Source organism: Kogia breviceps, chromosome 11 (assembly GCF_026419965.1).
Source record: "Kogia breviceps isolate mKogBre1 chromosome 11, mKogBre1 haplotype 1, whole genome shotgun sequence".
In the NCBI taxonomy this organism is placed as follows: domain Eukaryota; kingdom Metazoa; phylum Chordata; class Mammalia; order Artiodactyla; family Physeteridae; genus Kogia; species Kogia breviceps.
The window spans coordinates 64,548,692-64,567,629 of record NC_081320.1 but is presented as its reverse complement, the minus strand read 5'-3'; the positions used below and the strand labels follow the sequence as shown (position 1 = coordinate 64,567,629).

At 38.3% G+C, this 18,938-nt stretch overlaps 1 protein-coding gene and 1 non-coding gene across 3 annotated transcripts in view; both read left to right on the top strand.

Annotated features, from left to right (window-relative positions):
- MSH2 (mutS homolog 2) overlaps nt 1-18,938 on the top strand; it is a 76,249-nt gene that overhangs the window by 27,463 nt on the left and 29,848 nt on the right. For both annotated transcript variants that reach the window (XM_067007644.1, XM_059078297.2), the window contains exon 8: nt 15,548-15,657. In XM_067007644.1, coding sequence (XP_066863745.1) covers nt 15,548-15,657 — 110 coding nt within the window. The remainder of the gene's footprint in view (nt 1-15,547; nt 15,658-18,938) is intronic.
- On the top strand, nt 12,989-13,095 carry LOC131766038 (U6 spliceosomal RNA). The gene has a single exon (XR_009338341.1). It is a non-coding gene; the product is annotated as a U6 spliceosomal RNA (small nuclear RNA).

The window sequence follows — 18,938 nt, the reverse complement described above, 5'->3', positions numbered from 1 at the left end:
TGATCTCTTAGCAGCTTTTCGAATATACAATACAGTTTTTGTTTTTGTTTTTGAATTACAGTCACCATGTTGTACATTACCTTGCCAGGACTTAAATCTTATAACTTGAAATTTGTACCTTTTGACCACCTTCATCCCTGCCTCTCGCAACCACCAGTCTGTTCTGTATTTATGAGTTTGGTTTTATTAGATTCCACACATAAGTGAGATCACAAAGTATTTGACTTTCCCTATGTCACTCTTTTCACTTGACATAATGCCCTCAAGGTCCATCCATGTTGTTGCAGATGGCAGGATTTCTTTCTTTATGGTTGAAGGATACTCCGTTGTACATATGTATCACAGTTTCTTTATCCATTCCTTCGCTGGTGGACATTTAGGTGGTTTCCATGTCTTGGCTGTTGTAAATGATGCTGCAGTGAACGTGGGGGGTGCAGATATTTCTTCGAGATAACGATTTTGTTTCCTTTAGATATATACCCAGAACTGGAATTGCTGGATCCTTCTATTTTTTGCCATCCTCTTCAGTGTAGTCACCCCATGCTCACCCCACAACCCCGAGTTCTATTTTTGGCCCCCGTTTCACTCAATACCTGAAACTTTAAACCTGGGATTTTTGAATGAGTTCTTGAAAGTATCATGAAATTTTATGCAAAATTTTGTGTATATGTATTTTTGGAGGGGTAAAGGATCTGCAAGTTTCATCAGATATTCAAAAGTATATGTAAACCACCACCACACACCCGCAAAAAAGTAAGAAATATTGCTCTGCATATTCTCTGGGGAATCTTTCTTATTCCCTGAGATAAGCATGGAAGTTAGGAATTGGATTTGAAAGGCTTGGCTCTCTTCATGAGCCTCTCTGCATATGTGTGGATTAATGTACTTGAGAGTTTTCAACAAGTCAGTAATTCCCTACTTTTTCAGTGTTACACTTAATACAAGACCTGTGAGATATCATCACATATAGCCCTGTGAGATATCATAAATTATGTAAATCAAATGCTTTACATTGTCAGTTTGATAACTGATGTCCAGTTAAGGTATTTGAAATCACCAAGCGTAGGAAATATTAAAGGAGGAAGACTGTTCCAAGTTTCGTGGTGCTAAGAGCTATGTATTTTCTTTCAATAACATGGAACATTGGAGAATCTAGATGTATCCTAGTCACTGGGAACCTAACTAATCTCTCTTGGGTTGATTTACACTATTAGTTTCAGGTGTACAACATAGTGATTCAGTATTTTTATAGGTTATACTCCATTTAAAGTTATTATAAAATATTGGCTATATTCCCTATGCTGTACAATATATCCTTGTAACTTTTTTTACCCATAGTAGTTTGTACCGCTTAATCCCCTACTCCTATGTTGCCCCTCCCCTCTTCTCTCTCCCCACTGGTAACCACTAGCTTGTTCTTTATATCTGTGCGTCTGTTTGTTTTATTTTTTAGATTCCACATATAAATGATAGCATACAGTATTTGGCTTTCTCTGTCTGACTTCATTAAGCACCATACCCTCCAGGTCCATCCATGTTGTTGGAAATGGCAAAAATTTCATCCTTTTTTATGGCTGAGTAATATTCCGTGTGTGTGTGTGTGTGTGTGTGTGTGTGTGTGTGTGTGTGCGCGCGCACACACACACACACACACACACACACATCTTCTTTGCCCATTAATCTGTTGATGGACACAGGTTCCTTCTGTATCTTGGCAATTGTAAATAATGCTGATAGGAATATTGGGATTTGTGTATCTTTTTGTATTAGTGTTTTCATTTTCTTCGGATATATACCCAGGAGTGGAATTGCTGGATCATATGGTAGTTCTATGTTTAGTTATTTTTTTTCCATACTGTTTTTCACAGCACAGTGGCTGCACCAGTTTACACTCCCACCAACAGTTTATGAGGGTTCCCCCCCTTTTTTTTTTTTTTTTGTGGCATGCAGGCCTCTCACTGTTGTGGCCTCTCTCATTGTGGAGCACAGGCTCCGGACGCGCAGGCTCAGCGGCCATGGCTCACGGGCCCAGCCGCTCCGCGGCATGTGGGATCCTCCCGGACCAGGGCACAAACTCATGTCCCCTGCATCGGCAGGCATACTCTCAACCACTGCGCCACCAGGGAAGCCTGAGGCTTCCCTTTTTTCTACATCCTCGCCAACAATTTCTTATTTGTGGTCTTTTTAATGATAACCATTCTGACAGGTGTGAGGTGATGTCTCATTGTGGTTTTGATTTGCATTTTTCTGATGATTAGGAATGTTCAGCATCTTTTCATGTGCCTCTCTTGAGTTTAAAATGGCATTTTGCAGAGTTCAGCATAGCTCCTTAGCCTACTGACTTCATGGAGAAAGTCAAAACAGGCTAATTTATGAGGAAAAACCAAATGCACTGTCCTTAAAAGTAAAATCATTAAAAGTTTTAAAAAATATATTTGTATATTACTACAAATTGAATGTATTCTGCCGTCTTGTGATGTTTTGGTTTTAATTAACTCTAGGTTTAATGTTATTCCTGGAGAAAAAATGAAAATAAAGTAAATTCAGAGACAGCAGAGGGCAGCAACAGTTTAGAAAGTAGATTTGCATTGAGTGATAAAAGCTCTACTCTAAATTATCTTTCTCCTGTTTAAAAAAAAAGGCTATTTGAGAAATGTACTTGGCCTCCCTTATTCCTCATATCTTTTAAAATTGAAAAGTTGAGACACACATTTGCAGCAACATGGATGGATCCAGAGTTTATCAAACTAAGCGAAGTAAGTCAGAAAGAGAAAGACAAATACCATATAATATCATTTATATATGGAATCTAAAATGCGACATAAATGAACCTATCTACAAAAACGAAACAGACTCATAGATATAGAGAACAGACTTGTGGTTGCCAAGGGGGAAGGGGGTCGGGGAGGGAAAGATTGGGAGTCTGGGGTTAGCAGATGCAATCTACTATATATAGAATGGATAAAAAATGAGGTCCTACTGTACAGCAAAGGGAACTATATTCAATATCCTGTGATAAACCATAATGCAAAAGAATATGAAAAAGAATATATACGTGTAGCTGAATCATTTTGCTGTACAACAGAAATTAACACAACATTGTAAATTAACTATAGTTCAATAAAATTTTTTTAAAAAATTGAGGCACAACCTAAAACAATGGTATTCTGCATTTGGAGCAGATTTCTGATAGTGCTTAACACAACTCTAAGTATCTAGATTTTGTTGATGAATTTTATTGCAACAGCTAATATCATACTGAGGTATGTAACCCTTTCCTTTGCCCACATCCAAGTAATCATCCGTTTCTGTTTCAGTATATTTAAAAACCTTACATGTGCTATTTTCCCTCCCCTGGTCATTGCATCCTCCTCAATGACCCCATAGTAATCTTTCTTAGCACATCTTAAAATATCCTTTCTTCCCTTTCGGTTATGAACACATTAATTTGCTTCCCATGACCTACCAGAAGAAGCCCCATTCCTGTGCCTGGCTGGCTGCTACTTCTGTCAGCCTCCCTTATACTCCCTCACCTACTGTTCTTCTCACTGTACTGGTTTTCCAGACTGCTCTGATTTTTTATGCTTTTCTCCATGTTTTTCCTTTGTCTTAAATGCCCTTCACTACCTTGTCCACGTGATGGAACCCTACTAATATTTAAGATTGAGCTCAAATATCACCCTTTCTGTGAAGCTTTCTCTGCCCTCCTCATGCAGTGTTCTGGTTTCCATAGCACCTTCTGCTTATATCTCCATTGCTTTTCAACCCTAAATAACATAGTAGGTTAGCGTAATAATAATCCCCCCTTTTAACCTGATTGCTCAGTTTCCTTCTAAATAGAAGATAAGAATATGAAAGCAATTTGGCATTTCTGAAAAGGAATCTGCTTTACTAATGTAGCACTTTTTAAACTTTAGCCTATAAAGCTGCAATTTAAGATCTGGTTGGATTTTTGTATTTTGGACATATTTTCTTTAAATTTCATCTTTATCAGTTTATAAAAGTAAGGTAAACTCTTGGTAGTAATTATTCTACCATCCAGAGGTACTCATTATTAATATTTTGCCTTATGTTGTTTCATTCTTTAAGCAAAATTATAGAAGGTCAGTTATGCTTAACACTTTCTTTGACAAGGAAGACTTGTTCTAATGTAGTTCATATATTAGGAAACAATTTGAGCATAATGTGAATTTTGTGTTGCTTATGCACATTTTGCCCATGGGAAACACTGGGTGAATGCAGAAAATTGCACCCAGCTGAACTGAGCAGGGTAGGCATACACAAAATGTACACAGACACACACCTCAGATATCCACCGTGTGTTCTTGAGCCATGCTCATTTGCATGTGGTGTTACAGCTTTGCACTGCACTTCAGAGGACTCACCATTTCACAGTAACTTACAAGCTGCAGCCTTCTGGAAGTCCACCTCCACAAGCAAACTTCATGTCTTTTGTGAGGTAAAATGCATTACTTATTGTAGTATTCTTGTATTTCCCATACATTTAATTTAAATTAACATGTGTAAAACTGCCCTTTAAATTTTTTTGTTTTTTATTTCTTTTCTTAATTTTATTTATTTTTTCATGGAAGTATAATTAACTTACCCAGTTAGTGTCAAGTCATAGAGGTTAAATTATGGCAACTAACAATTAGTACTATTTTTACTATTGTAAAATTAGTACTATTTATTTATTAAATGTACAATTAGAACATTTTTATCCCACCAATATATTCTATTACACTTTTCCATACAGCCTGTTCTGTTATAATGCAACATATGCATCCCTATGCAAAACTGTGCAATAAAAACTAGTTTATGAGATAAAAGAGGTCAAGGCACAACACTCAGAAACTTCATCAGTTACACTTCTGGTCACCAAATGTGTGGAGGTTTTGCCCCACACCAAGTGATTTCCTGTGACACTAACTGGGTGTTCTGCAGTTTAACTCAGTTGTGACACTGTCTCCCTGGAGATAGCATCAGATCCCATAGGTTAAGGGCTCAATCCCACAAGCCTGGTGCCCTGCAACCTCTCTACCCAGTCTCAAGCCCAGGTATTACCTGTACTTCTGACCAACCAGTTACAGATGAGGTCCCAATGACCCCCTTCTTGGGTTTAATCAATTTGCTAAAACAGCTCACTGAACTCAGGGAAACACTTACTTAACACTTAACAGTTTATTGATAAAGGATGCAGATGAACAGCCAGATGAAAATATAGGGCAAGTCTTGGGGGGTCCTGAACACAGGAGCTTCTGTCCTATAGAGGTGAGTTGCGTCACCCTTCTGGTGGATGTGTTTGCCCTCCTGAAAGCTCTCTGAACTGAACATGCCCCCCTTACCACCACTACTGGGGTTTTAGGAAGCTTCCTCATGTAGGCATGATCAATTATTAACTCAATTTCCAGCCCCTTTCCCCTCTCTGGATGATGGTGGCGGGGGTAGAGCTAAAAATTCCAAGCTCCTAATCATGGCTTGGTCTTTCTGGTGACCAGCCCACATTCAGGAGCTCATCTCGGATCACCTTATTAGAACAAGAGATGCTCCTAGTGCTCTTATCACTTAGGAAATTACAAGGGTTTTAGGAGCTCTGTGTCAGGAACCAGGAGCAGAGACCAGTACATTTTTCTGTTATCTCACAGAGACTGGCATGGTGTAAAATGAAACTCCTAACTAATCAGTGGAATCAGAAGAGAAAGTCAGCATTGGAAAGAAAATTACTGTTTTGTCAAAATGACAATAGTAAGAAAGGAAAATGAGGTATATTGTCAGAGAAAGTATTACCTGCAAATGAAGGAACGGAAACAGGTGGCTGTGCTCAACAAAAGGGGTGACGTGACCCAAGAATCTGAAAAGGAAGAGAGGGCAGGGGCCATGAGGGAGGATAAGAGGCCAAAACTATAGGGCGGCTGTTGGTGGTGGAGGAATAACAGAGATGCCCTTGTGCTAAAGGTGGTTATTCAGAGCGATTGAATTATTTTGATCTTTTACCATGATTGACTGCACTTCAATGTTGGCTTCTTTGCTGATTTGGTAATGTTTTGGCTCCAGCCTCATATTTGTGTGAATACTGTAAACTTTCATTAGCAGCATCTTGCTAGCCTTTTTTCTACTTACATGAATTTTTAAATCCATTTCATAAATATATTTAAAGGGTCAGATAAAATTTAATTGTACTTCATAAAACTTCTAGGTTGGAGTTAATAATACAAGGAAATTCCGTTAAATTAGTTAAGGGAACATGGGCATAGCATAAATTTTTAAATCTTTGTTAATTGAAACTCATGTCTTTTTATTACCATTTACCAAAATATTTACTAGAATAAGGATGTTAATACTAACTTGATAATTAATGTAGACTTTAGGTTGGTTTTTCCGATCGTATTCTATTTGGAAAGTCTGATTCAGCAGATTTGTGACTAGCGGTAGGCCTTGGACCTGAGTTACTGTCGGGAGGACACATGTAGGGAGGCACCTCATATCTGTTACCCAGAACTCTCCTATAGTTGATTTTGATTTTAGTGTTACTTGTTCATTTGACTTGATTAGAAAATCTTAGTGTCTTTTTCTTAATTATTTTGCCAACGTTTCCAGTTACTTCTCAGTTACATTAAATAAAATGTAAATGATTTGAGAGAGAAGACGTTTACCAGTGAGTATCAATAATTTAGGTGCAATTACAGCCAATTTACCCAGCAACCTCAACTTTGCCAGACACAGATCTGGGAAAGTCTTCTCGTGGTGGGAAGTTGGGGGCCTGTGGTGTGGTTGGTGTCTGCCTGTGGTGAATAAGACTAGGCATTGCAAGCTCGTGCCTGAAGGGGCCCGTCAGGTTATAGATAATGAGGCAGAATGGTGGGCTGATATTCTGATGAGCTAGGGAAGTCATGGTCTGACTAAAGTGGACTGCTGCTGGTCGGACTACCTGAGTATCACAGAATGGGAATTCTGACTGAGGATTTCTCATATGGGCCCATGTTTCAAAGTCTACTCTGAATTCCTCCCTCTAAACTCTGCTTTTGGTGTTCACTCTCTCAGTAAATGGCCCCATTATCTACCCAGTGGTCCAAGCCTTGGGAATCAGCCTTAACTGTTGCCTCTCCCTCTTTGTATTCACTCAGTCACCAAGTCCTCTTGGTATCGCATCATATATATTCTTTACCTCGGACACCTTTCCATCCCACTGCCGGCACCCTAGTCCAGGCTGTAGCATTTCTTACCTGAACTACTGTCAGCCTCCTAATGCTTTTACTATCTCTTGTCTTGGCTCTTTCTAATCCTTTCTCTTTGCTTCAGCCAACTGTCTTTCTCAATATGTAAATATATTTATAAATAAAAATATAAATGTGTTGTTAACCCTTCAGGGGTTTTTCACTGCCTTTATATATTTACTGCCCTTATATTTCACTTCCTTATATTTTTGTGCGATTACTTGTCTAATGTCTGTTTCCCTCACATGCTGTAAGGGTAGAGACAAGACTGTTTCGGGGTTTGACAGGCCCCTCATAAATTGTTGCCTCTGCCTATCTCTCTGTCTATCCTTTCCCTCCTAGGACTCATTGCCAATGTTTCTCAGACTTTTTTGACCATGTCTCAGAGTAAGATATACATTTCATTTGACTTAGTGCATACCCATGGGTGTGTCTATGCAGTGTTAAAAAACAAAATTCAACTGAGTGAATTTTTTTTTTTTTTTCAACTGAGTGAATTTTAAAGATCTTATTGGCTTTATTGAACAGTTCATGAATTGGGCAGCATCCCATCCAGGAGACAGAAAGGAGCTCTCTAGAACTGTACAAAATGAAAGACTTTCATAGGCAGATGGGAGCTGAAACAAGGGAGTCATAAAAAGTGGGTTGGTTATTGTAAGGTTACTTTCCTTTAGGGGATTGTAGGGGTCCGTCAGGTGTATTACCTAACTGGTGCTGATCAGGTGATTCCTGATTGGCTGGTGCAAGATTCCATTTCTGGGAGAGCCGAAACTGTAATTAAGGTAAGCCTCGATTTGGTGACATGGGGCTTAGCATAAGTGACTCCATTTGGGGCCTATTGTTCTGTTTTTAACAACATGTATACACGGTATATATAAAAACTGAAATAATTATATAATAAATTGTATAAACTGAAATAATTTGTAAAACTGAAACAATACAGTGTACTTTGGCATTTTTCAATTTTTTCACTTGAAAATGCTAAGATTTATGAAATTTATGACGGAGAAAAGTTTGCAATTTGAAAAAACAAACTGCATTTGTTTTTGGCATCTGTTCAAGTGAGCTTGAACATCCTCCGGATCTCACATATACTGCACACTCTTTGGCCTTTGTTTGTGCTGTTCCTTTAGAGTCAGACATTTATCCCTTCCTGTCTCACCTGGCTTTGTTGTCTTCATCTTTAGATTTTCACCTTCAAAGTCATTTCTTTGGGTAGACCTACCTTGTTCCTACATTTGAGTACACTCCTGTCCTGGTTATGTGTTTCCAAAGCACCCTGTATTTCCCTGTCATCATACTTGCCATCCTTCTTTGTAATTAGTTTAATGACTGTGTCATCTCTCCCCGACACCTGAGTGTACGGTATGTCCCCAGGGAACAAGTATTTCAGCCCAGCTTCTGACATGTAATAGGCCTTCAGAAACTTCTTTTGGGAGAATGAGAAAATACCACTTAGTGTGGGAGAGAGAATGTGTCAGAAAGGAAACTGAAAAGCAGTAAAAGAATGGGAAAGTACTTAGTGATGAATGGTTGTGCTAGGGGTTCAAGATGCTTTGTCTTACCATTGTTATTTAAGAGGTCCTGAAAGCTTACGTTGTTCTTTATTTTACTTTAGTGTCTATACTAATAAAGGTATGTTAGCAAAAATTGATTAATTCATTGCTTACATCATAACAAAGGACTGGTATCCAGAGTTTGTTAGGGAAGATAAGGGAGAAGCAGAAACAGCGAGAAGGTTTAGCAAACACTTGGAGTACTCACTGTGTTCCTGACACTGCTAGCTGCTGAAGCTGTGATAGGACCCCAAAACAGTCTCTGCCCTTATAGCATGTGAGGGAAACAGACATTAGACAAATGATCACACAAAAATATAATTTTGATAGATGTCATAAAAGGAGAATTCTAAAGTGGTATATCAAGAAAGTGCAACATTTTATTTTGGGGCAGTGCACATGCCAAAGTGGTTTTCATTGGTGTTTTTGCCACTTGATAAGTAGCCGTGTGGCTTGCGGGCTCCTAGTTCCCTGACCAGGGATTGAACCTTGCCCCAGCAGTGAAAGCGCTGAGTCCTAACCACTGGACCGCCAGGGAATTCCCCTGGAAATTAGCCTTTCTAAAAAGGATAGTCTCCATAGTATTTCTCTCCATAGTCTCCATAGTATTTCTCTCAATCTGTGCTTAAGTGGTATGAACATAGGCAAGATGGAGAAAACAAGTCCCCAAACTGGTGTTAATACACCAGTTAAGGCTTAGATTTAAAGCTGGCCTGGGCATCATTCCAGGAGTATATTTAATGAACCACTTACTGTTTTTTTTTTGTTTTGTTTTGTTTGTTTTTTTTTAGTATTTAAATATTTATTTATTTTTGGCTGCATCGGGTCTTAGTTACTGCATGCAGAGTCTTTGTTGCGGCATGCAGGATATTTCCTTGTGGTGCATGGGCTTCTCTCTAGTTGTGGCATGCAGGCTCAGTAGTTGTGGCGCATGAGCTCGGTAGTTGTGGCTCATGTGCTCAGTTACCCCACAGCATGTGGGATCCTAGTTCCCTGACCAGGGATCGCACCTGCGTCCCCTGCATTGGAAGGCGGATTCTTAACCACTGGACCACCAGGGAAGTCCCTGAACCACTTACCCTTGATAGACTTATGGGCTTTCAGTTTATCCTGAAATTTGTTATAATTTTTATCATAGTAATTGATGATGAAATGTTTGATAGTGATTAAATTATGCTTTGGGTTGTTACAGAAGTGTAAGTACTTATGCTTATTGACCTAAACATTGCAGCAGTTTCTGAGGCACATAGCAGCATTCTTTTAAAATTTTTCCTTGTGATGAGAATTCTAAGGATTTACTTACTCTCTTAACAGTTTTCATACGTATCATACAGCCGTGTTAACTGTAGTCATCATGCTGTACATTATATCCTCACTGCTTATTTATCTTGTAACTAGAAGTTTGTAGCTTTTGACCACCTTCCTCCAATCCCCCTCCCCTCCCAGCCACAAATCTGATCCCTTTAACTATGAGTTGTTTTTGTTGTTGTTGTTTTAAGATTTCATGTATAAGTGAGATAATGAAGTATTTGTCTTTCTGGACTTCCCTGGTGGTGCAGTGGTTAAGAATCCGCCTGCCAGTGCAGGGGACACGGGTTCAAGCCCTGGTCTGGGAAGATCCCACATGCCGTGGAGCAACTAAGCCCAAGCACCACAACTACTGAGCCTGTGCTCTAGAGCCCGCAAGCCACAACTGCTGAGCCCAGGGCCACAACCACTGAAGCCCACATGCCTAGAGCCTGTGCTCTGCAACAAGAGAAGCCACTGCAATGAGAAGCCCGCACACCACAACAAAGAGTAGCCCCTGCTCACTGCAACTAGAGAAAGCCCGCGTGCAGCAGTGAAGATCCAATGCAGCCCAAATAAATAAATAAATAAATTAATTAATTTTTTTTAAAAAAGTGTTTGTCTTTCTCTGATTTATTTCACTTAGCATAATGCCCTCTAGGTCCATTCATGTTGTTGTAAATGGTGGTATTTCCTTTTTTTTAAATGACTGAATAGTATTCCATTTTGTGGGTATGTCTGTGTGTCCGTGTGTATGCGTGTCTGTTTGTCCGTGTGTATGCGCGCGTGTGTGCGCGCGTGCCACGTTTTCTTTATCCCTTTATCCATAGATGGATACTTAGGTTGTTTCCATATCTTGGCTATTATAAATAATGCTGCTATGAACATGGGAGGTGCAGATACCTTTTCCAGTTAGTGTTTTGGGTTTCTTTGGTTATATTCCCAGGAGTGGAATTTCTGGATCATATGGCAGTTCTATTTTAAATTTTTTAAGGATCCTCCATCCACTGTTTTCCATAGTGGCTGTACCAGTTTACAATCCCATGTCAAGGAACTTCTCCCCCATGTTTTCCTTTTTCTTAAAAAAAAAAAATTATTTATTTGGCTGTGTTGGGTCTTAGTTGTGTCATGCAGCATCTTCATTGTGGCATGTGGGATCTTTCATTGTGGTGCGTGGGTTCTTTGTTGCGGCACGTGGGCTCTAGAGCGCGCAGGCTTAGTTGCCCTGCGGCATGTGGGATCTTAGTTCCCCCACCAGGGATCAAACCCACGTCGCCTGCATTGGAAGGTGGATTCTTAACTACTGGACCACCAGGGAAGTCCCTCCCCCATGTTTTTTTCTAGGAGTTCCATGTTTTCAGGTCTTAACAAATTTACGTATTTAATCCATTTCAAGTTAATTTTTTGTAAGTGGTACAAGATAAGGGTCTAGTTTCATTCTTTGACATGTGAATATCCAGTCTTCCCAGCACTGTTTATTGAAGAAGATTGTCTTTTCTCCATTGAGTATTCAGCATTCTCAAAAATGAAATCTTCAGTGAGTTATAAATGAATCTTTAGGGGCTGACAATGAATCTGGAGTTCTTAGAGAAATTATTGAATTTGATTGCTTAGATATTCCACATTTTGATGCATTTAAGGAGTTAACAGGGACTTCCCTGGCAGTCCAGTGGTTAAGACTCTGTGCTTCCACTGCAGGGGACGCAGGTTCGATCAGTGGTCAGGGAGCCAAGATCCTGCATGTCAGGGCCAAAAAATAAAAATTATTAAAAAAAAAAAAAAAGAAGCAGCAGCTAACAGTTATTTCCCAGTGTGATCTTTTGTATTTTTCCTAGGTGACTGTTGCGTGTTTCAGAACTAATGACCAGTGATTGGTTGCTTCATTAGTCCTTTGCTCCTTTCATAAAGTCATTCATTCAGCATAGAGTTATCCATTGCCTACTTTGTGCCAGGCATTGTTCTGGGAACTACAATGGTAGATATGACAGGTAGGGTCCCTCTTCTTATGGAGGTTCAGTAACAGTGGAAGGGTAGAGAGAGATAAATAAATGAGCAAGAATTTCAAAGAGTAGTAAGTACAACAAAGAAAGCATAATATTTTGATGTGACAGAGTGACTTGGCTAGGCCAGAAAGATGCTGGATATGGTGGTCAAGGATGGCCTCTCTATGGAATTGCTATCTCAGGTGAATCTCAAATGATGACAAAGAGCTCACTGTTAAGATCTAGGGGAGGCTAGTGGGGCCAGCTAGTATAAGTACCTATAGCTTGACTTGTTGAAGGAGTGAAAGGAAGCTAGGGTTGTCAAGCATAGAGATAGAGAATAAGGGCGCTTGTTAGGAGGTGAGGCCAGAGAGGTGAGGCCTGTCCAAGGTTCTTAACATTTTTCATGCTGTGGACCCTTTTGGCTTCTAATAAAGTCTATGAACCACTTGTCAGAATAGTGTTTTTAAATGCGTAAAATAAAACACATAGAGTTAAACAGGAAGCCAATTATATTGAAATACACTTATCAAAATATAAAAGAAATTGTTGAGAAATAAGTCCTTTTTATTAGTGCATTAAATAACATGATCTGAGTGAAGTTCGTACTTCTTTAATTTTGAACTAATGAGTTTAAATATTAAAGTTATCTCCAAAAAACTATAATATGATATGAAAATATATCTGGAATTTTACTTGATGACAAAGACAGAAGTACTGATGATACTACTGTGATTTATTACTTACGTTAACAATGGAAGAAAATGCTTGATTCCAGTTAGAGGTTAGAGAAAATGAAGATGGGATTTACTTCTCTTCTTTGTTTATGTACTACCTTGAATTCAAGGATCTATGGACCTTTGTTTAAGACCCTGGGATGGTAGATCATGTAAGGCTTTTTAGGTTGTGATAACTAGTGGAAGATGGAGTTTATCAAAACCCAATGGTGGTGCTCGCTTTGGCAGCACATACACTAAAATTGGAACGATACAGAGAAGATTAGCAGGGCCCCTGCGCCAGGATGACACGCAAATTCGTGAAGCGTTCCATATTTTTAGGTAACAGTGTTGTTAAGATTTTATTTTAGTTTCTGTACTTCTGTAATTAAAAACAATCGTACTGAAACGTATGTTACTAGAAATAAACCAAAAATGATAAAAAAAAAACCCCCAATGGTGCCCATCAATTGATGAATGAATAAATAAATGTGGCATACCCATACAATGGAATATTGTTCCTCAGTCAAAAGTAAAGAAGTACTGATGCATGATACAAGATGGATGAACCTTGAAAACATTATGCTAAGTGAAAAAAAGCTGTCACAATACAATGTGATCCATTTATATGAAAAGACCAGAATAGGCAAATTTATAGATTCAGAAGGTGGATTAGTGATTGCCTAGGCTTGGAGGAATAGCAGGAGGTTGGAAGGAAATTGTAAGTTACTGCTAATGGGTACTGCTAATGCGTTCCTTGTTTCTTTTGAGGGCAGTGACAGTTTGAAAATTGATTGTGGTGACGGTTGCACAAATCTGTGAATATACTAAAAACCATTGAATCGTACACTTTAAAATCGAGAATTGTTTGGTATATGATTTATATCTCAATAGAGCTGTTATTTTTAGTTAAAACCATAACCAACTGGGGGGAAAAACAACCCAGTGGGAAATTGCCAACTGGGGCTTAGTACAAATTACAAGTAGGGGAAGGAATTCAGGATGCTAGTGAAGGCTTTGCAGGATATGGAACAAGTGAGCAGAGGAAGGGACTTTAACTCTGAGAAGAGCGGCAGCAAGGTGGGCCTTTGTGTGTGAGGGGCTAGAGGACATGTTCTGAAGTTTAAACAGGTACTTCTGTAATAATACTACTTGTGTTTTCTTGGAAAACCTTACCTTCTTCAAAGTCATGTGCTAGAAAACAGAACTTACAGAAAAAAATAGAGATAAGGTAGACCTCAAAATATATGAAAAATTTTAAGTGATTAATAACAAAAGCATTAACAACCTTTAATAAAAACAGTAGCCTGCGTAAATCTCCGTTGCATTTGTAGCCAGCATCAAGTGACACTTTGCAGCTTTAAAGTCCTCCTTTGAGATGCCCTTTGAGGACATTTGCTTCAAATGTCAGTTTCAACAAAGTTAAAAATCTGAACCAGGGTATATAGAATTCAGTTAAATAAAAATTTTCTTTTTAAACAGTGGCAAATGTTTTTGTACTCTTCATCTATACTCAGCCTTTCTACATATCAACATAGTGGAAAGTATAATGGTCATTAAGCCAGCTACTCTGAGGTCTTTGTATGTTGCTAAGCTTACTCTTAATTGTGTGAAAGCTTTCCCTTGATCTCTTCAAAGCATTTATGGGCTGGGGGAAAAATAATTCGTGAACCAGTGCCACCACCATGTTTTGCTGCCATCATTCCCCTCTTTACCAATAGCATATGAGCTAATTCAGAATAAAGAACCAGGCATTGTAGCACAACAGACATGTGGGCAAAGTGTTGTTTATAGACTGTCTAAATAATGTTTCACACATACGTACTATTTTCTAAATATGTCTAGATGCTGTTGTGATTAATAATAAAATATGAATTCTCACAATAGTTTTACTGACTGCCATCATAACATTTTATCATTTTCTCAATCAAGAGCTACCAATATGTCTGGAAAATGTTGGGAATTATTGCTTTGGAGTGAAATGCAGTATGCTAGAGATCACTTGCAGTGTTCTCCTAAGGGAATTTATTGGAGATCAGAAGAAAATCCTTGTGTTATAACCAATAATAATGCGTGGTAACTATTGCTGAGCTTCTATTGTGTCAACTACTGTATATATACTAAGCATAGTTGTCTTATTTATTCATCTTCTAGGTAGCTGTTATTATTACTCCCATTGTAATAGACAAGGAAAAGGAGGCTCCAGATCACAGAGCCAGTAGATACCAGAGCAGGGATTGGCTTCCAGGTCTCTCTACTCATACCTTTCACACTGTAGACTCTGTTGCTTCACTTACTTCACCTCACATAATTCCCCAGCATGTGCTCTTAAACAGCATCAAGCGAAGTTGCATTTACTTGTGGCTTGATTTAACATCTGTCAATTGGAACACTGTATTATTAATGGAAATTAGGGATTTATAAGGTAAGTTAGATATTTTAATGACTTCAACTTTGGGTTATTAAATCTAAAACGCAACGCTATTCATTTGGTTGTAATTAATGTCACGTTTCTGCATCTATAGTACCTCTTCTGAAGGAGGTTAACAGACATGCAGGGCAGGCAGTGTTTTATTAGTAGGAAACTTTGAGTGCCAGATCATCTCCCTTACTATATAAGTACTAAACACATTTGAATTAAGATACCTGAGTGAGTAGTAACTTCAGAGATCTGCTACACAGTTTGTGCTTTTGGGATCAAAGGCTGCTCATTATCGCAAATTTTCATGATTTGTAGTTCTGTATTTTTAATATAGGACCTACTTATTTATTTACTTTTTGCTTTCTTTTAGGAAAACATCAGGCATTGTTATTGGCAGTTTTTGTGACTCCTCTTATTGATCTTCGTTCTGATTTCTCCAAGTTTCAGGAAATGATAGAAACAACTTTAGATATGGATCAGGTATGTAATATACTCTTTAAAACAAGTGGCAGAATAGTTTTGAAAAGCAAAGGCACATCAGAACACTTTCCAGATTTCTCTTTTTAATATTTAATTTTGGCACTTTTGTAAGGCACCTTTGAGACAGTGGATGTAAGATTAAGTGATGGGAAAAGGTTTTTAAACTTTTTTTTAATAACAATCATTTCAGTGGACAAAAATTAAGAAAGGTTAACAGAGGAAGTGAATATTGGGCATAAGTGGCCTGGTTAAAGGAAATTTCATAAATAAAAGATTTCACATATGCCAACTGAGTTTTGTTTTAATTCCAAGAAAGAAGGAAAGTTATAGTCACTGGAAAAGGGAAGGGTATAGAGGTAAACATAGAACGTAAGAGAAGTCAGCTTCTCTTGTTTAATTTTCCACGTAGGGAAGGTCTTGGGGGGAGGAGGTTAGAGTGTGGGTGTATCTCCTGAGTTAGTTGTATACTAAAAAATTAACCATGACTCTAAATACTAATACTTTGAAATTTTCTATACTAACTTTCCTGTTAAACATAATCATGCAGGAAATATGTGCTTACATTATTCTTATTAAAGAATAGTTAGATTCTTTGCATTCTTCTTAATAACTGGATTAAGTGGAGTTAACATTTGCCATATATGATGTTGATTTATTTTGTTTTTACTGGATCATTAACTGAGATTTAAAGCAATTAAACCTCGTTTACTCTGTGCTCTTTGGATTTTAGAAGCGTGTGCGCGTGTGTGTGTGTGTGTGTGTGTGTGTGTAGGTAGGTAGGTATAAATACTCTTTTCTGGTAATTTGTCAGTGATAGGGCAATCTTTTCCATTTACTTGCAGGTTAAGCAGTCAGAAAACTTGCATCATTCATCCTTTGTTTAGGAAAACTTGTGTTTTAGCTCTCGTTTCCTCTGTAATGTTGCTGTTAGTGGAATGATTTTAGGTACCCAACTTTTAGATCATTGGGAGCCCAGCAGTCTGTTTTAACAAGCCCACCAGGTGATTCTGATACATGATTAAGTTTGAGACCCACAATATTAAGGCATGGAGATAGCAACTTAGAAGTTTCTAATAAAGCTGGCCACAAAGAGCAAAATCAGCTGCAGCATTTCATCAGAGCTTTGCCTGGCCTCTGGGTTCCTTCAAGTGTGTAAATAGGTGTAATGACATGGAAAAGTTCAATTCTTGCTTTCCCACCTCTATTTTAGAGTTTTTGTTCACCATCAAGAGCTACACATTTACTTGCTTTCATTTAAAGGAATGTTTACAAATATCCAACTCTGCCCAGTCACAGGTAAGGCCACATCCTCACCTGTTGGGAAGAAGGGGGCAGCAGTATCCAGATGTTTAAAATCTTTGGATTTTAGAAGCACATGAATGTGTGTGAGTGTGTGTTTGTGTGTGTGTGTCGTCCATGTGTGTGTAAGTATAATTGCTTCTCTTCTGGTAGTATTTTGTCAGTGATAGGGCAGTCTTTTTCATTTACTTGTAGGTTAGTGTGCTTGTGGGTAGTTTTCCAGGAAGATATTTAAAATACCAGGATATAAATTTTTAAAGTGTTTTTCTTTATTTGGTGCATTTCTGCTTACAACTGGAACACATGGTATTAGAACAAGTGAAACAAAATGATTGAAAGAAATACAGAGTCAAAAATGACCATCCTTGATATTTCTCCTTCCCTCTTTTCAGATGAACAATGTTAACAGCCTGGTGTGCTTTCTTCAGCTCCATTGTATTATCCTTATTGTGGGTTAAGGATTTTTACTTTGATCTGAAATACTTGACACATATCTGTTAAACTAGAATTTGCTGTGACTGTGAAATAGTAGTCAGTGTTAATTCTTGCATGATGCTATGGGATTAGAGCATTATAAGATTTTATAAATGTCTGGGAAGAGTGGATTGCGAAGGTAAGCAGTGCAATAATTGGTTGGATATAGACTGCAAAAGAAGAGGTCGTTTGTCCTAATTTCATTGCTGTCACTTTAGATACGACAAGCCCCAGTTTTTAAATCTGAAAGTAGAATATTAAGTAGTTAACTTTGTAGGGGAAGAAAACTTTTCTTCTCCTTTCTTAGGTTCATTGTTTGGGGGACTGGTAGTTAAACTGACCCCCCCCCCAAAAAAAAAAAAAACTTTAGCAAGAGAACAGACTTTGAGTTCACAGAAAAATGTGACTCAAGGAAGCTGTTAGAATTTGGGAATATTAGGGGAAGGGGAGTGGGAGAAAAGGCACTTATTGGAAAACAAATGGCTTTTAGGGAAGATAAATGAGCTCTTTGGAGAACAGATAGAAGATATGATAGTTTTGACTTCCCTGGTTGTGAAACCGCCTGGGAAAGGACTTAACGACAATTGAGTTCTTTGGGGAGGCTCTGCTTTTAGGGAGATAAGAGAGTTCAGAAACAAAGTCTACTCTCATGCTCTCATCTCAATATAATTTTTATGCCACAGTGACATGTTGTGGACCCCTTCAATATTAAGTACTGTGCCAGTAAGATGTGTTATGGGTTTGCTTTTTAAAAATTTCCTGAGTAGATTATTTGTGGTTAAACTTAATATCAATTAGGACTCTCTGTTTTTGCAGGTAATCTAAACTCTCAGTACACCTTGGCTCATGAAATTTTAAGTCTAGAGATACGGTAGGCTTTATTTAGAGTTGCTTTATTCAGCAGCTCTGTGAGGCCATCCAAAGGACCTAATTTCTTGATCTCTTCTATTTTTTTGTGATTTAAATTTTGACCTAAGGCTGGTTCCTCTTTTGGCTCTAGGATGGCTACCTACCAGTAGCAGTTCATGCCATATTCCAAGAAAGAGTCCTGAAGTTTGCCCTGATGGTACTATTTAAGCAATGATTGTGGCCAGAGAAATAGAATGTGACGTTTGGCCTAAGTTACAAGGGGTAGGTTATTTCTCTAGTTGGAGATACACAAAGTAAGAGCACTACTGGGAAGGGAGAAGGAGGGAAATAACTGTTGTAAGACCACCAGGAGTGTCTCCTAAGACTCTGTCTTTATTCTCAGTTACAAACTTGTAAACTTAGCTCAGGTTATGAGGTGAATTCAACCCTTCACTATCATTGTAGATATTTGTAGTGAGTTTAGGCATTTCATTTACGTGACTCAGAACCACTTTGAGAAAACCTCAAGAGGATATCAATCGTTTCATGTATGATTTCATATTTTCTACCTGTGTACTTAGGAATTCATGTGATAAGAAGAGCAGTCGTTTATATGAGTGGTTGGGTTAATTTTTGTTTTTTCCTAGGCTTATTATATA